General features: G+C 43.6%; 3 protein-coding genes across 11 annotated transcripts in view; 2 read left to right on the top strand and 1 right to left on the bottom strand.

Moving 5' to 3' along the window:
* tdrd12 (tudor domain containing 12) overlaps positions 1-4,383 on the bottom strand; it is a 32,272-nt gene extending 27,889 nt beyond the window's left edge. For 4 of the 9 annotated variants that reach the window (XM_040038721.1, XM_040038725.1, XM_040038724.1 and 1 more), the window contains exons 1-4: positions 4,247-4,382; positions 3,972-4,134; positions 3,064-3,225; positions 2,845-2,981 (exon numbers count right to left, since the gene is read on the bottom strand). In XM_040038721.1, the coding sequence (XP_039894655.1) occupies positions 2,845-2,981; positions 3,064-3,225; positions 3,972-3,995 (323 nt within the window). In that variant the 5' untranslated portion in view covers positions 3,996-4,134; positions 4,247-4,382. The other 5 variants (XM_040038726.1, XM_040038723.1, XM_040038727.1 and 2 more) reach the window with 5 other exon arrangements.
* Positions 4,384-5,847: 1,464 nt separating this feature from the next.
* Positions 5,848-9,214, top strand: faap24 (FA core complex associated protein 24). Its single transcript, XM_040038748.1, has 4 exons — positions 5,848-6,077; positions 7,160-7,302; positions 7,382-7,537; positions 7,928-9,214. Exons 1-4 carry the CDS (start codon positions 5,975-5,977, stop codon positions 8,174-8,176), a joined length of 651 nt encoding a protein of 216 aa, XP_039894682.1. The 5' UTR covers positions 5,848-5,974; the 3' UTR covers positions 8,177-9,214.
* Positions 9,215-9,539: 325 nt separating this feature from the next.
* On the top strand, positions 9,540-25,306 carry slc7a10b (solute carrier family 7 member 10b). Its single transcript, XM_040038741.1, has 11 exons — positions 9,540-9,805; positions 14,589-14,793; positions 15,671-15,822; positions 20,214-20,339; positions 20,426-20,579; positions 22,326-22,449; positions 23,137-23,240; positions 23,331-23,427; positions 24,226-24,375; positions 24,479-24,656; positions 24,735-25,306. The coding sequence occupies exons 1-11, from the start codon at positions 9,664-9,666 to the stop codon at positions 24,863-24,865; spliced, it is 1,563 nt and encodes a 520-aa protein (XP_039894675.1). The 5' UTR covers positions 9,540-9,663; the 3' UTR covers positions 24,866-25,306.
* The last annotated feature ends 2,159 nt before the right edge of the window (positions 25,307-27,465 follow it).

Here is a 27,465-nt window from a genome sequence, read left to right as displayed (position 1 = left end):
CCGTGAAGCTCCTTCTATCCTTCTCTAAACAGTAAACATTCCGGTCTCCGTCCCACCTCCACTGGCTCCCCCCAGGGCTGTGTGCGCTCCCCCCTGCTCTTCATCATCTACACCGATGACTGCAGATCCACACAGCTCTGTCACCTGGTGAAATACGACACAGTTCTCCTGTCAGGCCCCTCACAGCACCACGGGCCCACTCTGCAGGAGTTTGGAGCTGTCACACCACTCTACAAACTTGAACTGAACGTGAGCAAAACCAAAGAGATGGTGGTGACCTTCTCCAGTAGGCAGCCACCACCACCATCCACGGGAAGCCAGTGGAGGTAGTTGAGGAGTACAAATACCTGGGAACCATCTTTGACAACCTCCTGAAATTCTCTGCCAAGACAGAGGAGATTCTCAGGAGGTGCCACCGATGGCTATACCTCCTTAGGAAACTCAACTCCTTTGGAGTCAGCACACCCATCATGATGACTTTTTACTACGCCTTCCTGGAAAGCATCATGACCTTCTCCATTACCTGCTGGTTCCACTCCCTCAGCCTTCAGAACAAGAACAGACTGCAGCGCACTGCATCAGTGTGCTCTAAAATCATTGGCCTGCCTGCCAGAACTCTGGCGCAGGTTTTCAACCAACAGGCACTTATAATGATAATGGTTGTAGCCGCTGCGATGCTTTCGACCAAAACAGGCGCAGCTAGATGACATCATCAACATGCGATATCGCGATCTAGTCAAAATCTCTATCGTTGGCCAAATTTATATCGTTCCTATCGTATATCGTTTATATCGCCCACCCCTACTTGAGACTCCAAACACGGTAAACCTCACAAATTTCTCACGTATCAAAACTGTCTCTCTCTTTTGCTCACTCCTAAAACTTCCCCTCTTCCCAAACAACCAGATGCCACATGTTGCCATATCATTTTTTTGATTGGTCAACATGGTACATTTTTCCACCAATAGAGAAGGAGTTTTTGTTTTCTTTTTTCACCAATGACTGTTGTTTTTCACTCACAAGCAAAGCGTGTTTGCTAGCGCTTAGAAAACGCCGTTTTTACAGTTTCTTCCCGGAGTAAACGCCACTGTTTTATTAAAAACAAAAAACATCGGTTTTACGTGGCCTATCAACACAATTTAAACACTGGTATACAGTTTGAAGTCCGCACGTTCGACCCAAGTTGAAATGGAGACTCTGGGCCCGTCGACCCCAGAGGGTTAACCAGAAAGCCTTAAGTTGGCTAGTTATGTATCAGGCTAATGTTTAAAGCTTTCACTTGAGTAAATTAACTCATATTACTGCTAAATAATGTTAGCTAAGTTCACAGCATATTCCATAACAGCGCTGCCATACTGCATCACACTCAGTGCATTTCAATCATTTTTCCAGCGAGTTTGATAGCAAAATAATAATCATAATTTTAAAAAAAATAGCGTGTGTAACGTACACGTACTGGAAAATTATTTACTAGGACTCAACTATCATGCGACTGGAGAGCGCAAACTCCGCCATTGTTGTTTTCCATCAAACACTCATTAAAACAGCGACCTACAGGTATGTTAGCGCAGCGGTCTCCAACCTTTTTTGCGCCACGGACCGGTTTATGCCTGACAATATTTTCACCGACCGGCCTTTAATGTGTCGCGGATAAATACAACAAAATAAAACTAGTACCGGTACCGAAAAAAAGGAGATTTATTCATAACACACGTGAAAAGACCCAGGAAAACCGAGTAAACGATATAAACGATAACAAAATAACGCTGAAAACCGATAAAAACCCTGAAAACTACACATTTCACACCTGAGCCTCAACTCTCGCGGCCCGGTACCAAACGACTCACGGACCGGTACCGGTCCGAGGACCGCTGTGTTAGCGTACTCATCCCCGACTGTCCGAGGGAGGGGCGGGGTCACATATTGAAACAGACACAAGGCAGCCAGGCGGGGAAATTTTGCCTCTACATTTTGCGACTCATTTTATTTCTCTATCTGATAAGAAAACTATTCAATCAGATAGTTATTTGTGGTGAATGAAATACAGTTACACTTTCAAGCACTTTTAAGCACCACATCTGATATTCAAGCACTTTTCAAACCTTGAAAAGACAACATTAAAATCCAAGTATTTTCAAGGATTTCAAGCACCCGTACGAACCCTGTAATTTCAATGCTCCCCTCTGGGCGGCGCCTCCGCTGCATTTCCTGCAGGACTGAGAGGAGGAGCGCCACCTTTGTCCCCAAAGCCCCTCTGCTTTTTAGCTCCAGCCGATAAGAACATTTCCAACACCAGAAACATAAACTACTCTACACTCTTTATACTGCCGACACTTTACTCCATTTTAGTCACTTACAGTTATTTATTCACCTTTCAGTCACTTTAATTTTGAAATTGTGTACTTTTAAAACTGTGTATATACTGTATATCCTGTTTATTTATTATCTCACTCTTTTTGCCTGTTTAGGCACTGTCCTTATCTTCAATGTCATGCTGCTCTGTTGTATCTTAATTGCCCCTTGGGGATAAATAAAGTCTCTCTGATTCTGAAGTCTGTGTGTGGGAAGCCATGTTTTAGCAGTATCAGTTATGTTAAATGTGTTAAATATGAGGATTATCAGTTAGATTTCACCTGAAACCTTATATTTTATTCTGAAGCACTTAAATCTAACCAGCTTTAAAGGCGCTGCAAAGTCTAACTGAAGGCCCAACAGGTTTAAGATTACAGGCTGAAAATGTTCTTGCATGAAGCCTAAAGATATATTGTGTACACTATTCTGACCTGACTGTTGTGTGTGTGATATGAGGTGGAAGCAGTTTTTCCCAAGCTGCTCTGGTCTTACTGCTCTGAGGGGACGACGACTCGCTCTCCGTGGTCGACCAGAAAGCAACAAGCTTGACAGGAAACCGAGTCCACGAAGATCGACTCCACCACGGCCCGAAACCACGACTTCTTTACCGCCCAGTACACCACATACACCTGACAGGAAAGCACACACAAATCTCCTTACTCTATCACCTCGCCCAACACAGGAGCGACAATGTTTCTGACGTCTTGATACCAGTCCTTCCTCCAACGACGTAGGCTTTAGCGTGCACACGTCCTGCGTGGTGTCGCGGTAGAAGAGGTTCATCTGAAAATGTAGCTTTTTGTAATGTTCTGAAGTCTCCACATCGCCGCTGAGACCCCAAATGGCACCCCAGAGACACGATGGGTTCTCCACCTGCAGAGTTCAGTTTGAAGTACACATCATCATCACTGTGCTGCATAGAAAGGTATGTTTTGCACCTCTTGATGCTCAGCTTGAACGTCACTTAAATACCTAACTTACATTTTGACAAATTAAAGGAAAATAAAGTCTTCAGTCTTTGCATTTCATTATTACACTTATTTTGTTTCACCCTCTCCCAGTGACATGTGACAAATTTCCCACGTGGGGAACTAATAAAGGCTATCTTCTGTTATGGAGGTGACAAGTACTCACACCTGAAACACCTTTGTGATAAGTGATATTTTAAAGGTTTAACCCTTTAGCACATGAATCATGACAACCACAATCAGGATTTTTTTTATTCATCTTTAGGCATGAAAAGACGGTTTTTGAATTTCATTTTTTTTTTTTTTAAAACATACTTTTCTAAGATTTTTTTTTTTTTTTTAAAACATACTTTTCTAAGATTTTTTTTTTTTTTACATGTCCACTTAGGTGGCTACCACTCCACGGGCTGACCAGTGGGTGGCAGAGTATGAAGGGACACATATGTGTCCAATGTAGTGTTTTATGTGCAAATATACCATCAACACTGACACAAATACAAGAAAACAGCCTTTGAATAGCTGTCCACTGTAGTGACCACTGTGCGTGAAAGGGTTAAATACACCAACTACATCTGCTGGGCATCAAAACTCAACCCGTGAGCCACGTTTAGCGAATTAAAGCAGTAACACAGCCATTAAAGGCTCACGTACCTTCAGAACAGATATTTTCACCATTTCTTTATTTCGTCAGTCCCACAGCAGCGACACTGGAAGAAAACGGTCGGATTTAACAGATTTACCGTTTCTCGAACGCCAACTGTTTAAACTTGAGCCCCGTTAGCTAACGTTAGCTCGCCAGCTACGCTCCGTTTTACTGAAATTTCAAATGATAAAAAGAAGAAGAAACATTTTTCAGTCTTCGGTTAAAACAACTTTTTCCCTGTAACTTGTTTCTGTTTAGCGTCGAATTCGCAGGTCGAACGTACCTGTTTGTGGGCGAAAGCAGCAGCGAGTGTAAGGCGCGAAGAAAAGCAGACGGAGGGGTCAGTGCCGAGTCTGACCGGTAGAGGGCGCTACGGTGCCAGCATTTTCCTTATTGTAAAATTTTTATTTATTTTGTATTAATTTTATCCATTAAAATATGTTCGTGTATAAAACATGATTGAAGAAAAGGCTGGGAAATTTACCAAATAAATTCCAAGAAAAAAGCTTAATAATTTATAAGAAAAAATAAAATTAATAAATGAGAATAAAAAAAAGATTAAGAAATTCCTATAAAAAATATATTAAAATATAATAATATATAATAATAATATATAATATAATATAAATATAATAAAATAATTTTAATTTAAAAGAAAAAAACGCCATAATACCCGATTCCCTAAGAGGAAAAACCCACAAAAAAAGTTAGAAAAAAATCGTAAAAAAAAGGGGGGGAGGCGGAGGGGGATCTAGGAGAGAAAAAAACACAAAAAATTTTAGCACGCATTTTGTCATTTTTACACTGTCCGATGACAAAAGAACTTCCCTCGGGATAAATAAAGTTCTTATATTATCTAGGCCGTGCAGGTGCGCTCTTCCTCCTGTCCTCCAGGGGGCGACGTGGAGGTGTATGTCCGTCATCTGAACAACGGCAGGAAAGGAGGAAGAGAAATGGGGGAAATGCCATTACAAACTGGCATTGAATTACTGGGCAAGTTTACAAGGACATGGTGAAGATCATCCGACAAAAACTGTTTTCCAACCATGCTGGGATAAAGAGAAAGGTGAACTGAAGAGCTTTAGGTGGACAGTGGGACAGAAAGCAGCTGAACTTAATCTGGACAAGATCAACATAAGTCAAACAGCACCGTTGCCTACAATACCACCATGGATGCTTCCTGATGCAGTAGCATATTTCACATTGTTAAACAAAAAGAACAAGGAGAGGGGCTTTATCTTACATTCACATACAGCGCAGGAATATATTAATCAGTATTGTAGTTATGTCAAAATCTACATAGATGCATCAAAGAATACAGCCAACCAAAGCGGGATAGCATTTATTGTTCCTGAATTTAATATCAAAGTAGGGGAAAGGATCAGTGACGATTTATCAGTGTACACAGGAGAAATGGTTTCATTATTGTTAGCAGTCCAGTGGGTTGAAGAAACAAAACCACTAAGTTCTGTGATATGTTCAGACTCGAGCTCATCACTGGCCGGTCTGCAAGACTGTCACTCAGACTGCAGACTGACATTCTGATAGAGATCCAGCAAACATTGTTCAGAATAATTATGATGGGGCTTGTGGTCACATTCTTATGGTTACCAGCACATCATGGAGTTAAAGGAAATGAAACGGCAAATAGGACAGCAAAAGAAGCAACAAGGAGACCGATGGTAGGTATGGATATTAGTGTTAGTGGGACGGAGATCAAGAGTAGAATGGGATACAAAATGAAGGAAAGGTGGCAAAAGCAAGGGGAGGACGAGAGGAAAGGGCGATGGTTTTACAAAATCCAATTTTTTGTCATTTCGGTCCACACTCCACACCAGCTGGTGGCGGTAGTGCACCATTTTGCTGTTTGCCAACTGCCAATAAACCCTATAAAGAAGAAGAAGGAGGACGCGAGTTAACTTATGGAGGCAAAAGCGAACCCTGGTAGCTAACGTCCTACAGTCATCCAAGTCAACAAAGGCAACTTTAACCCGCTGTGGCGCTCAGCTGCATGGAGAACAAAGCGCCTGAGCTGCTTAACGCGGTTCCTCCTTACGGACACATGATCTGCAGCGACAAATGGAGAAATTCGTCCTTCATTCAGGGTTTGAAAGGTAAATAAGCACCACGAACCCGGAGTAATAAATATTCACCAAAAATCAGACGAGAACCCGCCTTTAACGTTTTATTATAAAAGTACTGACTTTTAATGCTTTTAAGGTTGTGTTTATGGGGGGGGTCAGTGGAGTTCTGCATGAAACGCAAAACGCGTGTAGATGTGAAGCCTTATTTTATAGTTACTGAATTATTTCTACTGTGTTAAGTATAGTTTATTTTCAATAGAACATATTTTTTGATGCCAGAGTTTAATGTTAATGTTCAAATATGATGATAATAATATTTTCAAACAAATTCACGCTCTCAGAATTTATTATTAAACTTCAGCTACACTTTTTAAATGATATATTCATAAAACTCATAGTATCAGATATTTGGCCTAAAATTGAATGACATAGCTTACGTAGCTCTGTAAATATAGCTATTTGATTTCATCACAAAAATCTGTATTTTATGAGCAATAACAGCAGAGGGCTGCAACTTGGCAGTTTTTCTCTTATTAAGATGTGAAGAAGTGAGGTGGTCAGACTGGAAGCATTTGGTGAGTTGACATAAAGTACAGTGCTGTAAAAGCGTCGTGTCGATGTGCAGAACCCAGCAGCACAAACGGCTCAATTTCCCTGTGTTTAAACTGTCCAACAACACTCCTGAGGTTCAGTACGGTGAAATACCTCAGTCACTTTATTACTGATCAAATGAATGATGATGACGACGACATATACAGACAGCGGTGTAAGTTCTATGTGCAGGAAAATTCAGCTTCTCTTCAGTTAAAGCGGCTTTAATTGCACATCGTTATATACTGCCCCCTTGTGGTCGTCCGACGAGCAACGTAGAATGCAGAAGCTTGTTGCATGTAATGATGCAGTGAGGGGGCAGTGTCAGTCAGATGTTTGTAGCTGTGGGTGTTTGGACTTTTAAAGCACTTTTAAGAAATGTAATGTTTGCTTTTAGAGAAGGACTGGATGGCTCTAGTTACAGTATGCTTTTAGCACTCACAGATCCGCACACAGTGAGTGCTTCCCGCTCTGGCTAAAGTGTTTGTGTATTTAGTGCAATGAATTTGCATCTGCTGCAGGTGGAGGTGTGAAAATCATCTTTGAGACTGAGCTCGGAGTGGCAGATTTCCTCCTGCCCAACAAAAGCAGTGTCCTCTACGTCTCTGAGTGTGACATCATCGCAGGAAGCAGCTACAAGAGGAAGGTGGTTCGCTACAGGAACGTAAGTTTGATGTGGAACCTGGAAGCTTCTCGATGATGTTCAGGTTGATATTGGAGGCGCTCCTCGTGTTTGTTTTCAGGCTGGGAGCAGCTTCCAGGAGCTGGTGTTGGTGGAGAAGACCAGACTCAGCGAGCAGTACTTCCCCGCTGTGCAGAAGTTTGTGGTGTTTGACCTCGGCCTGTCTCTGCTGCCCATCAGCGGGCAGGCCGACGCCTCACAGCTCATCACTCAGATGGTAAGATTTCCAGAATGTGTTGATTTTTAGTCCTTAACTCTGGGTTACGGTACATAAAATCATTTTGCGTTGTTTTTCTCTATGATGTCACATTTTGTAAATGTGTGTCATAAAAATATTGCATTAAGTTCATTTTCATAGACAACGGTCTGCTATACAGAATCACATCAGTGAGAGCTCAGTATTAACACAACATAAGGGGAATTTATTCATACATGACTTTTTGTTTTACAGAGACATAATGAAATATGATGAAAACATCTGTGAGTCACAGGTGCTGTAAACCCTGCGTAACAAAAACGATCCAAACCAATCAGAACAAAAGACGCAGATCAAAGCTGGCCTTTTTTTTTTTTTTTTTAATTTGAGGCTTGTTCTTGTTGTCTCCAGGTTCACGGGGAGGGTCGGGAGAACCCCTTCAGGAGGAAGAGCTCGTCCCGCCTGCTAGACCCTCTGGTCCTGGCTCTGGTCCAGCAGATCCCCGGGGTGGGCAAGGTCAAAGCTCTGGTGCTGTTGCGGCACTTCTCCAGCATCCAGCAGCTCTGCAACGCCTCCCCCGCCGAGCTGGAGCCCATCGTGGGCCAGGCTGGCGCTCAGCAGATCCATAGCTTCTTCCACAAACACACTGCCGGGACCTGAACAGCTCAGTTCAGATTGCAGTGGCCAAAATCCAGCCTTGAGACTGAAGTTCCTGCAGCATCGATTCACACTGAGAGACAACAGTCCTGGTTCCCCGAGCTGAGATGTCTGCATGAGGAGGCTGAAGAAACTGTTTTTACTCTGGCTTGCAGTTGCTGGTTAGGTTGAAGCAATAAAACCTGCACGATTAAAATGAGGTAAAGGTTGGCGTTTGGGGGAGAATAACCCCGTCGCAGCAGGAATCCTGATCCATCTCACTAATAGAAAAAAACTGTAGTGGATCAGGTTTAAATTAATGAGTAAATCAGGATTATTTGACACCCCAGGAATGAGAACAGTCACTGGACGATCAGGGCCATCACTCCTGATCAGAGCCGGGTGACCATGACCTGCACAGCAAACAGCACTTTTCACAGTGGTGCCTCAGGTCAGGCACGCTCCTCATCTTCATCGACATTCACGGTGTTTGCGTCCTGAGATGTGTGAGAGCGAAGGCTTCCTGCAAACTGCCTGACGTGTGTCGCTCTAAACCAGGCGCCAGGCTGGGCTGATGCAAGAATTACTCGCACATTTGTGTCTCTGAGACGACGGTTTACAGCGCAGCCTTCAGCGTGAGCAGGAAGCGTTGGAGGCAGCGTTAACCTAACATGTTGCCCAGTGTGTTCCCGTGTGCAGGCGCAGGGAGCACCTGCGAGCTGTCACTGGCCACAGAGCTGAGCATGAGCTAATTCCACGACTCGGTTCATGTGCCGATTTTTACTCTGCATTATTTATTTTGACCTGAATGATGGTTCAGTTTTAAAGGACAGACTCGGACATCAGTTTGCCTCCTGAGCAGAGAAAATTTTCCAGATTTTGAATGCATGCAAAACTGTTTTCTACGACTGTGAAATAAAAATAAAAACAAAGTTTCGCATTTTTTCTTTTTATTGCTTTAAAAATACCTGAAAGTATTCTGATGAAATGAGCTGCAGGTTATTCCTGTGTGACCGACTCATTTCAGTCTGAGGATACTAACACATGCACAGACTGCATATGTTGGGGTGTGTGTTACACTGTACTCTTTGAAATCTGGCACACTCGACTACATTAATATTTTTAACTTTATATTACCTCATCTTTCTTCTATATATTTTCAAATGAGCTAATGACAATACTTTTGAAAATATGAAATGTCTTTAAAACCTTACAGAATTGGGGAGTTTCTTTCCGTCACTTAGACTAAAAGAAGGCTGAGGTCCTTAAACGTCTTGCACTAATCCCTTTCGGCAGGACCGGGAGAAGGTGAGAGTGCTCGGGCCGTTTTCCTCTCGGTGTCCTTGAACGCCTCTTGGTGAGTCCTGGGTATTTAACATTCTACCCTGGACAGCGGCAGGTTGTTGCGCAAGCGCAGCCCATTCAGTCTGCATGAATGCGGAGTGAGGAGAGGACAGGAGCACTGGGAGTACTGGGACTGGGAGGATCGGACCGGACCCGGGTAGGCGGACATGGATGGACAGAACAGCGGCAGCATCTGCTCCCGGCCGCACGGCACCGGGACGCACGGCAGGAAGAAGAAGAAGGAGATCCCCGACAGAGTGACTCTGAAGAAGGAGATCGGGCTGCTGAGCGCCTGCACCATCATCATAGGTGAGGCTGAAAAACAAGGAGATTCCTTCTTCTTTTGATTTAGTGCTGCAGAACTTTACATAAAACTCGTTCTTTATCAGAGCTGTGCTGAAACGGACCAGCTCCTCTGTGGCTGATTAATAAGCTGAAAGCTGCACAGGAAACTCACAGCTTGTGGGGGTAGAAAAATGAGGGAGTCCATATTTGTTGTGGGTTCACATCAAATTGAGTTGTAGTGCTTACGTGGCTGAAATACATGAAGTCCAGGAGCAGGCTGTGGTGAAGCAGAAGATCATTGTCTGCTGGAGCAGAAGGAGAAGCTGGGAGCTTTAAAGAGGAGCATCATCCAGGGGGGATGGAGGGGGGAGGCCTGCAGGAGCTCAAGTCTGACTTAAAACTACTGTCAGCTTCAAACGGGCTCTTATTGTTCCTCCGTTTGATGCTGCGCATGTTTGCAGTGAGCCAATCAGCATCCAAACTGCTTGTGGTGCGCAAAAAAGAGTTTATCTAAGCTAAATGAGTACTTTTTAAAAAATATATAAACTGTGTTTTTCTGCTTGGCACACAGACACAAGGAGGAACTTTTATATTGTACTGAGCCTCATACATGGCTGTAGGTTTCCTTCAGCACTGGCAGACAGAATCCTTCAGGGACTGAGCCTGGTGCTGAAGTGCCAAAAAGTGCAGTTCCTCTAATGTCCACTTGAGGCAGATACTCTCATGTTAAACTGTCCAGCTTTACACGCAGGGAAATAAACTTGTTTACAGCCTGAAGTTTCTGTACAAAAGTTTTATCCACAGAATGTTGGACACAGCCAAGAAGTGGATGCTGCGCACTATGGTGGCCTCAAGATCACTGACGGTGTGCTGTGATGATGAGAGCGTAGTCTGAAAGCAAAGGTGCCGATCTGCATTCTTACCTACGTCTACACTCACAAACTCTGAGTGGGGACTGTGAGAATGACATCACAGATACGAGCAATGGAAATGAGCCTCCTCTCCAGGGTTTCTGGGCTCTCCTTTAGGGATGAAGAGCGAGGAACTGCCCACGCTGAAAGAAACCAGTTGCGGTGGTTCCAGGGGCGTAATTTCCAGGGGGTTAGGAGGGTTATGGCCCCCTCAATAATCAGACCTGGAGGCCTCCTGGTGAGGTGCTTCTGAAATGAGTTCCAGAGCAGACCCAGGACTCTCTGGAGAGTCTCTTGGCTGCAAACATGTTTATTTCTGCACTGTAAAAAAAAAAAAAAAAGTAATATAAAAGTATTTTACTGTGTGCTTTTAATGATATTTTAGAATATCATTAAATTTACATAAATAGATTGTGATTTTACATGTCAAATGTAAAACAACATAAAATCACTGTAAATGTGCTGTAAAATGTGAAGTTTTTACATGAGAGTCTGTGGGGACGCACTCACTGCTGGAGCCAGGTTCAAGAGGACCGCCGTGGTGGCTTTAGATAGCACAGAGGAGCAAAACAGTGAAGTGGATCAATGCAGGGAGGAGGCTGTGGTTGGTGTATATGTCGGCAGAACTTTGGACTTTAACACAGGATTTTGTTGGGTTTTTTTTCCGTTTTCAAACCAACAGACTGACTGATTTTGTTTTTGTGCATAAACCCAACCATACATACCTGTGCCATATTTTACACTCCCATTAACGTCATTTAGGATGTATAGGGATAAATGACCTTTCTCTTGTGAGGGACAGAAAGTAGGCCCACGGCTTAGCAGCGTGGAGTAGCAGGTTTTCCTTAGTAGGTAACGAGGGGCCAGAGCATTAACGGATTTGCTAGTGGAGCTTTGTAGGTGGGGGTGATATGTTCCCAGAGGTCAGCGTGAGTTAGAAGCCTGGCATATAAGTTCTGGACATACTGGAGCTGGAAATCTCTAAAAGAACTTCATTGTAATAATCGAGGTGGAGACAGAGGCACGGAGGAGAGTCTGCTACAGAATCAATGAGTAATGGCCAAAATCGAAAGGTGTAAAAAAGCTGCTTTGGTGACAGATATGATGAGCGTAGAGTCCAGAACAACACCCAGATTGCAAACCTCGGGGTTCATGTCAATGAGAAGATTTTTAGTCTGCCGGAGTCGGACTTTGGGGCTCACAACCAAGAGCTGTGTTTTATTTCTGTTGAGTTTGAGTAGGTTAGATGACATCTGTGTTTTGATTTCATGCAGACAGTTGCAAGTGATTGTGGGAGGAGCTGAGTGGAGGGTTAGGTACTGAGATAAAGAGGTGTATCATCAGCATAGGAATGTAAGCACAAACTATGGTGGCAGATGATCTGACCAAGGAAGAAAGACAAGAATCAGTCATGAGATCTGGAGTCATTCACAGCCCTGAAAGTCTCCTTTTCTATTTGCTATCTTACAAGAGTCACTCTAAGTTATCACGATGGGTTATTTTAACCTTGTGGTCTACTAGCAGGCACAAAATGCCTTCTAACAGTATAGCTTAAATAAAAATAAAATAGCTCAATAAGGTTAAAAACTCCACAAAAGAAGGAGCAGAATTTAATAGAAATGAAATAAATCTTTAATAAGTCACCAAGAAAAAACTGTAATAAGGATCTTTATGATGCAGGGAAAGATTTTCCTCATCTGTCCTTGTGGCAGCAGAAACAGATGTTAGAGGAAGTATTCAGATGTATGTCTAGCTGTTCACCACAGTCGTGTGGATGGTCTCTGCATCAGCTGATGGAGGAATCTAAGCAGTGATGGGGGGGAAATTCCCTCATCAAACAATATGGATGCATTAGCCGGAAGTTTAACATCCGAGCAGCAGTAACGTTCAAATCGATTTTTATTTTATATTTTTATATACAACGCCAAATCACAACAACAGTCTCCACAATGTTCCTTCATGGTCACGTGTCCGGGTTCATGCTGTTATTCCAGTTCCTCAGTTCCTTCTTACCGCTTGGATTAACGTCCCTGTCCACCCAAAAAGTCCAAAGGCCTGGTACCCACACTGTGTCTGTGAGGTGTGAGTGCAGCCATGTCTCCATGAAACACGTCAAACTACACTCATGATGAGACTCTATCAGTTCACCGAGCTCATCCATGTTATTATCCAAGAAGCTCACATGGTTTCACCTCAGGGTAAAAACACAATGAGTAACTAAAATGTGTTTTATAGGCTTAAACAAGCTGCTGTGATAGGCCGACACTCTGCACACAACGAAACATTTCTGTGGTTTAAAGCAGCTGTCTTTCATTTCTTTTTCACCACAAGTGATCAGTTCAGTTCAGTTTTCCGGTGTAATGAGGATTCCAGCTGTTACGGCCGACCTACAGTGGTTTTATTATCGAGTAAATGGAGTGCTCCAAGGCATTGAACCCAGGCTGCTAACCTGCTGCCTCCGTGGATGTTGGTGCAGGTCTTGGCTAACTGGACCTCATCCACACTTGGCTTTATGTTTTTTTCCCTCCAGAACAAGAGGAAGGTTTTGTGTGCAGAATGCTGAAACACCTTTCCATTCACAGAGAGACGGAGGGAACAAACTGGCTGCTCTGCACGCTGCAGGAAGCTCTGCGTCTGAAGTCATGTTTCTGTAGATTAAAACAAACTCAAATCTTTTTTCTTGACCTTTTAATCCCTTCAACGCTGACATGTTTCAGAGAGGAAGCTGCAGGAATGAGCTGCTGCAGAAGGTGAGTCGGTCACTTCCCACCTCTGCAGACTGGAGTGGATAATTTATGTCTGGTTATGTAATGGCTGTGTGTGCCACTTGGCTGCCTTCTGCCACGCTACTGGTAGTGCTGTAGACTGAATGTGTCGGATCTACTGGTACTCCACGCTGCATACTGAGGCTCTGGGCAGGAGGAATTGTTCCCATCCTGAGTTATGGCCTTTATGTCCTTCTCTAACTCACTCTGTTATGGAGCTCTTTGTGTCTTTATGTCCTCTATATAAACTCAGAGGGGACCAGTTTGGACTTTGGAGCAGTAGAAATGTTCAGGATGTTCTCTGACAAAGAAGTCACATGTGAAAAGCACGTGCAAGAAGGATGGTGCTATGTGACCAATAAGAGAACAATCAGGACCCTGTGGGGTCTCTACCTCCAGCTTCATTCTTTGCGTTGTTTTCTGGGTCTCATTTACTCTTTTTTTTAGTATTTGACAGATTTCTGGACTGATAGCAAGCAAAAGCCAAATTCTCCTGAATGTATCTCATAAAGCTTGAGGCTCTTCATCCTTCGTTAGAGCTGATGCTTTGGGCGTCCCCTGCAAAATCAATTCTGACTTCTACCTGACTTGCAGACAGGCACACTAACCCCTGATCCTCATGTCTGTGTCACCAGAATACATGAATACAAATGAATGTACAATGTGTCCCCCGCCCAAAACAACAACAACAACAACAACAACAAAACAAAAACAAAGATGAAGAGAGAGGAGTTGAGGCATTTGACAATATGAGACATTATCCATCCAGCCATCTTCTGGTTATCAAATTCAGGTGTCCCAGGGCAAGGTGGGAGGGCTCACACACCGGACAGGTCACCCATCTATCACAGGCCTAACAAAACCAGGAAATAAAACCATAAAAGACACACAAGGAAAAAAACTAACAAAGTAAACCAGGAAGTAACCAGGAGACTAACATGAAACATGACATAGACAGGACAAGAAAAAAGGCATGAGAAGTAAGAAAACACAAGGAATGATTAAAAAACTAATGGCAACCATAACAGCTCACCAACAAAGCACCCCAAAGTGACACATACCTCATATGACCTGGGTTATTCAACATACAAGATATTAAAGATCTCGACTCCTGTTAAATGTGTCTGATAGGGAACATCATCGGCTCCGGGATCTTCATCTCTCCTAAGGGTGTCCTGGAGCACTCGGGCTCGGTGGGAGTGGCTTTAGTGGTCTGGGTGCTGGGAGGCTGCATCGCTGCGTTGGGCTCCCTCTGCTATGCTGAACTGGGCGTCACCATTCCCAAATCTGGAGGCGACTACTCCTACGTCACAGAGATATTTGGAGGTCTGACGGGGTGAGTGACCCTTTGTGTGTCCAGTACTCTTCACTGAATTAGGATTAGGATGATGAAAATCTAAATGTCAGGGGCCTGAGACTAACCTGAGACCGCTATAAGTGCTTTTAAGTTCAAATGTGGAAATAACATAAAAGAGAAAAGGAGCAAACTCTTTGCCACAGTACTGTACAATAAAGAAATATGACTTTTTATCAGGGTTAATGCCAGTAAATAACTTTTTTGACCAATGTAGGTCAGTCTACATGGACAGGTAAAGGGTGTAGCTTCATACTACACATGGAGACAGATATGGAAGACATGAATTAGCACAGCTAACCAGCAGGTTCTTACCATCAAATGAACATTTACATGTTCTGCCGTCATACAGGCAGGTTGTGTACCAAAAACTTTCTGAGTTGTTGTTCGTGTAAATTTTTCTAGTTACGACACTTCGTTGGAAGGACGCAGACTCATTAACTCAAATGTGTGTAGCAGAAGCGTCTCGTTGTGGTGGATGAAGGTGATGCCATCAGGACGCTGCTGCTGCTGCTCGCTTCACACCCCAAATCAAACTGGAGGATGCCCTAAAGTGGTTCATGATACAGAAAGATATTTCGCTGCAATAGAAACCCGTTTCAGTCCTTCTGTCAAAGACATGACGAACAAAAGGAAACAGTTTGGGCCACAGAGCCCGGTTATTCTGGACTGTCTTACGAGTGCCATGAAGACTCCAGAAGTCTAGAGGTTCTTTAGCTGCACTCACACTGGACGTGGTCTTTTTTATATTCACCAGTGAAATCCGCGGCGAGGGCTTTGCCTCGTGTTTTGGTGTCCTGCTGAGTTATGGAGAGTTTCTGAATCTGTGTTTGTCACTGAAGCTCCTTCTCTCTTCCAGATTCCTCCTGTTGTGGAGCGCCGTCCTCATCATGTATCCGACCACGCTGGCCGTCATCGCGCTTACCTTCTCCAGCTACGTACTGCAGCCGGTCTTCCCAAACTGCGTTCCACCGTACATGGCGACACGGATGCTGTCTGCCACCTGTCTCCGTGAGTGATAACTTTATCAAACACACTTTGATCAGTGTGAGGCCAGTTCATCAAGTCAGAAGAATTGCTTCATTATTTTGTCTTCTGTGGAAAACTTATAAGGTCGATCCTTCAGGCCCACAGGAGATGCAGTACGAATCGGGATGTATATAACAGGCAACACCTCGGACGCTGTAGTGATGAAACACATTTCCAACCAAATTCGTTGTCCCAGAAACTTTTTCTAAAAGGTGCCTTTAGACTGTTCGATTCAAATGGCAGATTTTCGTGGCGTATCAGAATATACATACACCTGCATTAATATTTGTTGTACCTCAACCAAGATCCTTTTGGTATCCATCAACAGGCTTCTGGTATAATTCTGGTGACCGCTCTTCTTGGAAAAGTCAGTAGAGTTCATGTATATTGTTTGGTTTCCTGTCACAGACTCAACTGTTAAGCTTATATCACAAATTTTCAGCAGCGTTGAGGTCGAGGCTTTGGGAGGCCCATTCCATTCAAATGCAGTGTTTGGGATCATTGTCCTGTTGGAACCCAAGACTGTGTCCAAGTTTCACCCGTCTAGCTGTTGGTTGGAGAAGTTGAAGATTGTGGAGGTAGTCCTCCTTCTTTATTCCATCCATTTTGTCTAATGTACCAGAACCACTGGCAGTGAAACAGCCCAGAGCGTGATGCTGCCACCGCCATGCGTCACAGCTGCAGTGTTCTCAGGGTTGAAAGCCTCACCTTTGCTCCTCCAATCAGCTCCATCTTTGTCTCGTCTGCCCATCAAACTTTTCTCCAGACGCCGTTTGGCTCGTCTACGTGGGCAGCTGCAGATTTCAGTTGAGCTCGTTGATTTTGGAGCAGGAGCTTCTTTCTTGGTCCATGGAGATGTGAGACTGGCTTCACTGTGGAAGTGACACTGGTGTTCCAGCAGATTCTAGTCCAATGGCAGGCTATGTTCCTGAACATAACATAATAATGGCCCGGGTAGTTCCTGAACATCCTAACAGTTTCCTGTCATCTGAGGGGGACAGTCTGGGTGTCTCCCAGACCTCAGTGGGGACAGATCTGAGTAACTTGTGTGATCTTGGATCCTTGCTCAGAAACGGCTCAGAGAGACTTTCCCAACTTGTGTAAATCTGCACTTCTGCTTTTCAGATCTTCACTGAGATGGCTGGACTTTCCCCATTGTTCCCAGTATTGGTCAATCCAGTGAATGCTGTCAAACAAATCCTTTTTATGCTGCAGAGAGAATCTGTCAGTCGTAATTAACCATGATCACTAATGAGAAGCTAACAGGCCTCGGCCAAGTTTAAAGACATTACAGAACCTCCAACATCATTTATCACAAGCTTTCAGCATGTGCACGTAAACATCAAAATCAATTCAGACTTGAGCACCCAGATCCTGTTTTTTAAAACTGTCCATCCTGGAAGAAGAACCGTTCAAAGCAATCATTAAAAGCCCAAAATGACTGTGAGGTTCAAGCCTGTGACGAGTGGATGGAAACCTCTGACCTCAGCTGTGTCCCATGATACTGCTGCTCAGCATTCATCTTTAGAAACAGTTGTGCTGATCAGAAACATACTGGTTGCTCTTTTTAACAGAGCTTGAATGTGTTTCCAGATTTGGGGGGTTTTGTCTGGAGCGGCCAACGGGAAGAATGAATAAGGCAGAAATTCTGTGTAAAAAAAGCTGGAGCTGCAGATTGCGGCTTGCGAGTCTGCCGTGCTGCTCGTTGTGTGCTCATCTTCCCTCTGTGCTCCAGAGAGCAGTGATGCAGCATTACTTTAATGTCGGAGGAGAGTAAAGTGTGTTAAAATGCTTCTAATAAAAAATGCATTGGAATCCTGGAGGAGGAAGAAGAGCAGGACCAGGAGATGAGATGAGCTAAAATCATTTAAACCCTCCGAATCAAAGATTATCCATGTTTTGTCTGTCAGTGTGTCCATTATTCAGCGTCATGTGTGTGGCAGTTTACAGTTTCTATAGAGCGGTTTGGTGCTCAGGGTGTGAATGAACTGAAGAAGCAGCAGCAGAGGGATGTTTGTTTCACATTCTGCTTGAAAGCAAACAGTTTGCACAAAGCTGAGTGTTTATAGCTGCTCTGAAAGGCTACACTCCAAAGCAGAGTCAAAAGTCTGCCTTCATAGAGAGCGACAAAGTGCAGTGAATGGTAGAAATGAGCATAATGGCACACACTTTTGAACAAACCCTCGTTGAAGGCTTTCATGCTGTTAAACTCAGTTGTTCACACATGAAGTGAGCTCTGTGTAAAGAACGAGAAGAAAGACGGCGAGAAAAGTGACCCGGCTGCTTTCTCTGCTCTTCGGCTCTGCAGATTTTCTGCCCTCTCACGGCTGTCCAGCATTTCTGTTACACAGTTCAAATCATGGCAGTTTCATGTATTTATAAACTCTGTATAAAAGTGCACTTAAAGTCACACGTGATTGGTTTTGGGAGGTCCAGTCATGGAACCTCAGTGCTGAAATTTTGGTCACCGTGTGTGTTTTATGGAGGTAGAAGTGACAACAGCACAGACACTCCAGTTAGCTGAGCGAAGTCTGTCTATAGAGAGCAAAACTGTGTTTGTATCAGCTGCAAACATTTGTTTTTCTGCGGTAGTTTGAACTTTGGACATCAGAGGAAGTGCAGCTCTTTTAACACTTGCCAGTTTTTATATACATTTGTACTCCAGCACATAACAACAGGAATCTAATAGATGGCTGTAAACTGTCAGTACAGGGTCATTTCCATGTTACCTGGAACTTTACAAAGACTGTCTGAATGTCTCAAACAGTTACTGCTTGTCAGCACTGAATTAAGCTGTTAGACACATTAACATGGAGGGCATAAGCTAACTCTTTGGTCCCATTCCTTTCACTGTGAAGTTGTCCGTGAGGGGACTGTCTCCTCCTGGGTTTGGACTGATGACCTTGGCTTGTTAGGTAAATGTGTAAGCTATTACACTATGGAGTGACTGGAAAGGCTGGCTATAAAAACTCTGTAAGTTCACTAATCCAGTGGGGTAAAATAAAAACTCTTAGATGTGAGAAAAAATCTTAAAAACAGGGTGTGACTTGAAAAATTCAGCTGTTTTTATCAAAAATTGATTCAAAGATAGCGAGTGTCATTAGACGTTTAAGGACAGTCAGTGAGGACGACAGAAGAGCCCGAGCAGAGGTCACGACCCCTCGGGCTGCCTAATTGGTTGATGTCTTGTAACCGGCTGCAAATGCCTGATCAATGAGTAAATAACGTCTGAGCTGGAATCTGAAGAGAGACAGCTGGACTCCTGACGCCCTCCTTCACACTCGTTCTTGGAACGGGATCCTGAAACGTGAGCTCGATCCGGCCTCCTCGGAGGGTGGCCGAGGGGCACCCAGACGGTTTTGTTCGCCCTTCGCAACGGAAGTGGTTTGTTTTGTGTGGCTGACAGCCTGCCTTTGTGCCGGAGAGCGAGGCCACCATGAGAGCGAGCAGGGGAAAGCCGCTGACAGTGATAGACGAGGTGAAACAATCACGCCCTCTCTCACTCGGCCTTTTCCCACATTCCTGCCTCCCAGGGTAACCGGCTGCTGCCGCCCACTGCCGGTGAGAGCACCAGCACTGGGACCGCGGGATGGGGACCAGATACTGCTGCTGATCTTATTAAAGGAGCACTCCACCGGCTTTACGTGTTGATCTCAGTCCAGACCAGCAACCTTTGGTCAGTCTCCAGTGATGTCCAGCTCAGTCCCAGTCAGACGGGGACTGGTAATCCAAACCTGTGTTGTCCTCTTACCCAGACAGGTCTTACTCCAGGAGGCCTTTACTCCTTGCCTTGAGGAAAGGCCATCGCTAGCAGCTTAGAGGTTCCACTCCAGATGTTTCTGTCTGGATTGACTTCCATAGCCTTTTGCTTGACTCTCAAAGAAATCAGAGTTGTCCTTCCCCCCGATCAGGGCTGTCAAACATAAGCCCCGAGGGCCCACCATAGGGCTTTGGGAAATGTGAAGAAGGGCTTAAATTTTAAACTTTTCAACTTTTTTCCTTCATTATTCTTTAACTCTCAGCCCAGACGTGGCTCCACAGAGCGGTGACCTCCAGCATGCAGCTGTGAACAGGAGCACCTGAGCCCAGAAGGATTGAGCTTGGAGACACGTTACTGCTTATTGGTGGTTCATTTAAAAGTCTCATTAATGTGTGGAGGTTATTTAGCTGTGCAGAAAGAAAATAACAAATCCTAAGCATTCATTTCCTGAGGAGAGCTTTCTGCAGTAATAACCCCCCCCCCCCCAGAATCAGCTGATAGTTTTTGATCTTTAATGGAGACGTGCCAAGTTTGACCTTTAAACTGTAGAGATGTTCTGAGCACTCTCTGTCCTCCCGAGTGTGTCGTTAATGAGGTTCTGTGCTCGGCTCAGTGCTGCTGACCTGGGTGAACTGCTCCAGCGTCCGCATGGCCACCAGGATCCAGGACGTCTTCACGGTGGGGAAGCTGATGGCGTTGGGCCTCATCATTGTAGTTGGTCTGGTCCAGATCTTCAATGGTAAATCTGCCAGCCCTCAACAGATCTGACGCTTTTCCACTTCCTGAGGTAAAGCTAAAAGCTCTGATGTCTCATGTAACCACCAGGAAACTACGAGGCGCTGACGCCTCAGGTGGCCTTCTCTCTGGAGAGGACGCCGTCGGTTGGGCAGATCGCGCTCGCCTTCCTGCAGGCGTCCTTCGCCTTCAGCGGCTGGAACTTCCTCAACTATGTGACAGAGGAGGTGGTCGAACCCAGACGGTGAATATTCACACTTCTCATCACCGTGGTTTTGCTTTCACAAATTATTGGGAACGTTCTGAAGATATGTAAGTGCCCAAACACGAGAACTTCATCCAAATGAAACTTTAAAGGAAACGTCAGACATCAAGGAAAATCAAGGAGACTGGAAAGTGAGAAACTAGCCTGCTTACAGTAACCAGATCACCACCAACTCATCAAAAGGTCCTACTTAGCAAATGAGATTGTTAATGTGCTGCAAAATTTAATTTTGTTCTGCAGATTTATCGACAACTGCTGAGACCAAAATATAATCTGAAAACTAATCTTGCACTTTTGTAATCCTCCGTCAATCAAACCAAATGATGTCTAACACTTCCTTTAATGTTTGTTTTTGGCTGCTACAACTTTCTTTTTTCAGCAGAGTGATGCTCCATGATCCTCATTATTTCTCCGTTTTTATTCACCACGACCGTGTTAAATAAGACGTGGTAACACTTTATAAAAACCGGCTGTGAGGCTTATAGGTTCACGCTTTTCTTTATTTCTTTATTTATTGCTTTCTGTTTGCTAAGACACACAAGAACAACAGAAAAATGACATCTAGTAGGAAAGAATGAGGCTTAAGGTCATTGCTGATGAGACCTCACAGGGTTAATAAATGGAAAATTTCTAGTTAATTAACTTTTATGTTCAGTAATAGGTAAATGGATCGGAAACCATACAGCTGGTGTACATTGATGAGTCAGAGGGACTTCTGTTTCCTTTTGTCTGCCCCTCGGCTCTTCACTGTTGGAGTTACTCAAAAAAGTAATGTATTACACACAGGACTGATGCTGAAGGCCTGTGAGGCCGCAGCAGTTTTCATGTAAAATAATTATTTAACTATTTATTATTTTATGATTTTTCCACTGCTTGGAACAGTACTACAGTTTAGTTAACTGTCAGGTTGCCATTTATCACTGATGCTTATTATGAAGTGTTACCAAATATGTGAGTAAAATATAAATATATGCAACTTCCTTTAAAGTGGATCCTTTCTGCTCATTTCCATGTTTTCATTCTTGGACTCTGCTAGAGGAGCTTTGCATGAGTCACAGTTCAAAATAATCCTCCTCTGAGGGTCTCTGTGTTGCAGACCCTCAGCTCATCCTCTGTCTGAAACGAGACGTTTAGCTCCTCCCCTTTTAAATCAACTTTCTTCTGATCGGTTGATGGAAAATTGGAAGAGAAGTGGGTGGGGCTCTTTGCCTGAGATGATCAAATTAGGGACATCCCCTCTCCGTGACATCATACAGAGCTAGGAGTAAAAAAAACAAAACTGTGAAGCCTGAGATTCTGTCTCACAGGGACTTCCTGTGCAGACATTGATCTAAAACTTTAATTTCATGCTCTACAGTAAAGGTTTCACAGGTTAGAGTTAAAATATATTAGTGCTTTTTCTTAAATCTGTAAACTTTGTAAAGTATTGTATTATTTAATTAGTTAAGTCTGTTACCGTTAATGTCTTGGAGCAACCACATAATTTCCTTGGGGATAATTAAAGTATTCCGAACATGCACCACAGGGACGTGCCATATATGACGGGAAATAAGCCGAATATTTCCACTTTGATAGGAGTCTGCTGTCTGGTGGTCAGCTCACTCGTTTCAGTGAGCTGACCACCAGACCTTCCTGCTTGAAAAGCTCATCCCTCAACTTCACATGTGGTTGTAAATGTTTTGGTTTGGACTGTGTCGTTTGTGCATGGTGCGTGGCCTCGGTCAGGAATCTACCTCGTGCCATCTACATCTCCATCCCATTGGTGACCTTTGTGTACACGCTCACCAACATCGCCTACTTCTCCTCCATGTCGCCCGAGGAGCTGCTGTCATCCAATGCTGTGGCTGTAGTGAGTAACATGGAAATCATGGTCTCGATGTCCAACTCTGTCTGCTGAAAATGACGTGTTCATGCAACCAAACTGGTTTTTAAATTGTGTTTCGAGGGGAAAGGTAGAAAGGGAGCAGTCATGTGTAACACAAAGACAGACAAAGCCTGCATTTGGAGACGTAGCCTGATGAACCAGGTAAAGTTAACCACTATTAAAGGGGTAGGCCCTCCCACAGCTAAATTTACACATTTTTCCTCTGACATGTTGTGCTGGTTATGCAGCTGAGTTATATCCCCCAGTGTTGGAGAGAGCACCACATACTAAATACCCTATAAAATACATTAACATCTAGGATTGACAAAGTAGTCAAATATGCACACACAGACTGAAAACCCTCCCACAACACATTGTAAAACCTTTACATGTATACATGCAATCAGTAACCAATCAGTGTTAAGCTTTGGTTGTGGAGAGGACTCAAAGTCAAGAAAACAAAACTCAACAAAAAGTGTCTTCATATCCCAACGTTCTGATGAAAAAGAAAGTTTGGTTGATTCTGACTAAATCAGACTCATGGGTACCTGTCCCTTTGTTCCAGTGTACTTAAAAGTGAGGCAATCTATTTCAGCTTAGCTCAGCCAATCAGAGTCTGCGGGAACAGTTGGTCAAAGTGTTGGTCAATCTTTCTGTTGTTCTGCTCTCCAGACGTTTGGTGAGAAGCTGCTGGGAATGTTCTCCGTCATCATGCCGATCTCTGTGGCTCTGTCCACCTTTGGAGGAATCAACGGCTACCTGTTCACGTCTTCCAGGTGAGCCGGACTTCCTGTTTTTCTGTGGTTTTAAATAATGACCCAGCTCTGAAGCAGCTGCTAAGTTCGGGCTGGTTTTCCTATCAACAGGTTGTGCTTCTCGGGAGCTAGAGAAGGTCACCTCCCCAGCCTGCTGGCCATGATCCACTATAAGAAATGTACGCCCATCCCCGCCCTGCTCGTCTGCGTATGTACACATTGATATTACAGAAGTCTCAGTTTCAGTGCTTTCTACACATAAACAGTATTTTAATTGTTTTTAACTGCACAGTGCTGTTTTTAAGTATTTTTATAAAATTTCTCCCTAACTCTGTGAGCTTTAAGTCCCATTACCTCTAACCCTGAACCCAGCGCTATCAGCGTATCAGATTTGTAGCTTTTAAAAAATCAAACAAAGTCAAAAAGTGTTTGCATATTTAAAAAAAATAATCATTTTCTTTTCCTCCAGAACCTACAGCTACGGTTAAATAGATTTCCACAAACAGATGTGTCAGTCTGCAGGAGAGTGACCAATTTTGGTACCAAAGGTTTTTAAAACCTTTTTTTTTTTTTTTAATTTAAACAAACTGCTTGTGTGGACTCCCTTCTTTAACCAGTTTGGGGGTTTGTCCGGGACAAAAGGAGCTGAATTGGGGAGGCACAGTGTTGTGAAAAAACTTGGCATGGTTTCTAAAACAAGTGTCCATAGATGGCAAGAGAACCTGTTACAATAGCTAAACAAAGGTAAACAAAAAGAAAACGATCAAATTTTTCTTATTATTTTTCTGATTTTTTGTTTTTCTTATAACTCTCAGAATAAAGCCACATCCTGGTTTAAGCGGACATACAGAGTTATATAGACTTAAAATGTTAAAGTTGGTCACCAGATTGACTTTGCTGGGTGTTACCAAAGTGGCCCGTCCAACCAAAGTCTGCATGCGGGAAAAACTTTCAAAAACTCTTCTTCAGTCATGTTCACGCAGTCACGTCTAACCTTGTGTTACAGTGCACAGCCACCATCATCATACTCTGCATTGGAGAGACACACAATCTGATCAACTACGTCTCCTTCATCAACTACCTGTCATACGGTGTTACCATCGCAGGCCTGCTGCACTACCGCTGGAAGAAACCCAACTTGTACCGACCCATCAAGGTGAACCCAGCAGGCTTCTACCATCTGTTACCTGTTAACTGTTCATATCTGCAACTCGTCAGGTTTCACTGACTTCCCATCATGTACTTGCTGTCTTCTACAGGTGAACCTGCTGGTTCCTGTGTGCTACTTGATGTTCTGGGCAGTGCTGCTGGGATTCAGTCTTTACTCTGAGCCAGTGGTTTGCGGTGTTGGACTAGTCATCATGCTTACGGGTGTACCTGTCTACTTCCTGGGTGTGCATTGGAAAGAGAAACCAAAGTGTATCTATAACTTCATTGGTGAGTTTCTAAAGAAATTACTTTGTAGGGTTTAATTTGACTTGTTTTAATACAACTTGTGATTTTATCTTTCTGCAGAGAGGGCGACACATGTGGGCCAGAGGTTGTGTTTTGTGGTCTTTCCTCAGCTCGACCCCATCGAGCTCGCCAGTCCTCCAGAGTGGACTGACCGCTCATCAGGCAGGGGAAGCGTGTCTGTCAATTCTTAAAACTCTTATCTGGAAACAAAAAGATCTTCTGGGTTTTTTTTTTTTTATCCTGTTTTTACTGATCCTCAAACAAGTCCAGACACCTGTTCCAGTCATGGGAGCTCTGTCTGATTTTTGAACCTTTGAGACTCTGATTTTTGTTTTTCTAAAGTTGAGTGGAATGCCCGCTGTTCTGTGTGGGCTGCGTACAGTTTTTTCTCTCCATCTACTTTTCTACTAAGTCTTCAAGTACACCATCCTAATGCCAACAGTTTCACACCGTGGACGGACTTTTTATTTCCACTTTGGAACCATCTGTTCCTCCTTTGGTAACACGACAGAACAGTGACTCCCTCTGAATGTTGCTGGTATTTTATTGTGCCTTCAGGTCTTTTCACACCAAGTTTTTCCTACAGTCGGAAAACTGCAAAAAAACTTGCACATTGTTTGTTAAAGTCACTATAAACAGCCAACTCCTTTCTCATTTTCAGATCCATCCATGCCACCAGTGTGTCACGGGGCTCTTTTAAGATACACCAATAAAGAAGTGATACTGGAACAGCAGGCTAGATGCTTTAGATTTGGCTAGATTTAGAACCTAGGCTGAAGTCAAAGATAGCTGTTGTGATAAATTTTGTTTTTTTGTCTGTCTTCTAGGATATTTGCCCCATTTATTTTCATTTGCCTGAGCAAAATTTTTCTTCAGACCAATCTACTATCTGCTGATTAGTTCCCATGCATTAAAAATGAAGATTTTACATGTTTAAATGGGGAAAATGATCCACATTTGGAGGCAGGAGGCGTTGGCAGTGGCATTAATCATTTCGCTGCTCACAGTTTGAGTCCTGGGAAGGGATTTTTTTTCCTTGCTGCTCTAATAAAGTGGACTGATTCTGCTTTTCCTTATTTGTAGTCATACATCTGCTGTGCTGGACGTTCATATGAAATATGGGAAATTTGGGAATGGCACACACATGGCTCTGTATGATGTCAGCAAGCACAGATATTCCTAATGTGGCCATCTTAGACCTAAACTCCACCCACTTTCTGTTCAAACCTTCTATTTGGGGCAGCCAATCAGAAAAAAGTTACTGTCTTGTTTCAGACAGTGAACGAAATGTGGGGCTTCACCAAGGCTGAGCATAAAATAAAGGATTATTTTACTCTAGAAGAGTCCTTGAATGTAAATATGGAGCTGCAACATTAATAATAACACCTTCTCGTTGTCCCAAGGAGTCACCACAGCAGATGGAGCTGCATATTTCCATTTGGTGAAGCGGCAGCCCCCCCATTAATCCAGGTTTGGGATTGGTATAATCTTAACCCTGTAGGTTTGTAGCTCCTCCTCCTGGTCTTGAACCAGGGAGCTTGTGTGTGTAAGACAAACGTTAAACCACCACATCAGCCCCCAAACTGTTACGTGTTAATCAGAATGAGTTACAGATTTTACTTTTTAAATAAATAGAAAAGTAACGTTAGGAAAGGATGACATTACAGACTGTGTGCAAGACGTCAGAGTAGGTGTTCAGTGAAAATTTCAGACTTGGTGTGAAAAGCTCTTTATTTGGTGAAATGTGTATAAAATGTGGTGTATTAACTGATTCACTGTTAGAGATTTTAATATATTTGTGAGTGCCTTTTTGCTTTGTTTGTTGCATAGATTGTCTGAGAATTACTTTGGTGTCCTGTTGACTGTTTCTGTGTCACTATAAAAAGAAACCTGCTGTAAATAAACCAGACGGAGCACAAAGCACTGGCACATCCAAAAGACCGAGGGCAAACTCAAGCTTAAAAAATGTTGCTAACAAACTAGTTGTGCTCACGTTACCTGCTGCTCTCATGGATGGATCACATGATGCTGTGACCGTGAGTGCATTCAGACATAGGATTTGTGTAATCCACAGCAGTCTAACACGCTGTGGCACTTTATGTTGTGCATGTAAAGTGTTGCTAATGCAGGATGTTACTGAGACAGAATTGGCCCTTCTTGCAGTCACATCTGCTGGTCAGGTTGGAGCTGTACTGTTAGCAAAGCTTCTCACCTTTGCTAACAGTACAAAACCATCTTTCTTCAATTTCCTGCTCTGTGCAGTTTCTGATTATGCAACATGTTATTCTAAGAAACTGTGAACAAGACCCTCTTTCAGTTCTAAGGTTTTCTGGATTAGGACATAAAAAATCATCTGGTCTTTAGCAGGTTCTAAACATATTACACTGTGTCAGCAGCACGAGGCAGCATGCAGAAACGGGCCTCATGCATTCAGCAGCTTCGAGAAGCTCCTTTAGCAGTAATAAGTTGCAGTGATGATTTCCTGTGTGACTTATCAGTCTCTCACATCACTGTGGAGGAGTTTTGGTTTCTTTGCCTCATTGAGGTTTGCAGCATTAAGCTCTTTGAGGACTGGACTTTGGACCGTTGCAGCAGCTCGATGCTTTTCTTCTTCAGCCGTTCTGCTGCTGTGCTTGGATCATCGTCCTGCTGATGACCCAGTTTGGTCCAAGCTTCAGCTGTGGGACACCCGGCCTCACACTGACTCTAGAATACTTTGGTATACAGAGGAGTTTGTGGTCTAATCAGATCATCATCCCTCCACCACCATGCTGACAGCTGCTATGGGGTG

Source organism: Simochromis diagramma, unplaced genomic scaffold (genome assembly GCF_900408965.1).
Source record: "Simochromis diagramma unplaced genomic scaffold, fSimDia1.1 OVJJ01000366.1, whole genome shotgun sequence".
Taxonomy (NCBI): domain Eukaryota; kingdom Metazoa; phylum Chordata; class Actinopteri; order Cichliformes; family Cichlidae; genus Simochromis; species Simochromis diagramma.
The sequence above is the reverse complement of the archived record's forward strand: the minus strand, read 5'-3'. Positions and strand labels throughout refer to the sequence as shown.

Coding starts and splice junctions, on each gene's coding strand:
- faap24 (XM_040038748.1), top strand. CDS start 5,975: ATGGAGAACAAAGCGCCTGAGCTGCTTAACGCGGTTCCTCCTTACGGA. Junction 6,078..7,159: donor CTTCATTCAGGGTTTGAAAG/GTAAATAAGCAC, acceptor CATCTGCTGCAG/GTGGAGGTGTGAAAATCATC. Junction 7,538..7,927: donor CACAGCTCATCACTCAGATG/GTAAGATTTCCA, acceptor TGTTGTCTCCAG/GTTCACGGGGAGGGTCGGGA.
- slc7a10b (XM_040038741.1), top strand. CDS start 9,664: ATGGATGGACAGAACAGCGGCAGCATCTGCTCCCGGCCGCACGGCACC. Junction 20,580..22,325: donor GAGGTGGTCGAACCCAGACG/GTGAATATTCAC, acceptor GGCCTCGGTCAG/GAATCTACCTCGTGCCATCT. Junction 24,376..24,478: donor ACTTGTACCGACCCATCAAG/GTGAACCCAGCA, acceptor TGTCTTCTACAG/GTGAACCTGCTGGTTCCTGT.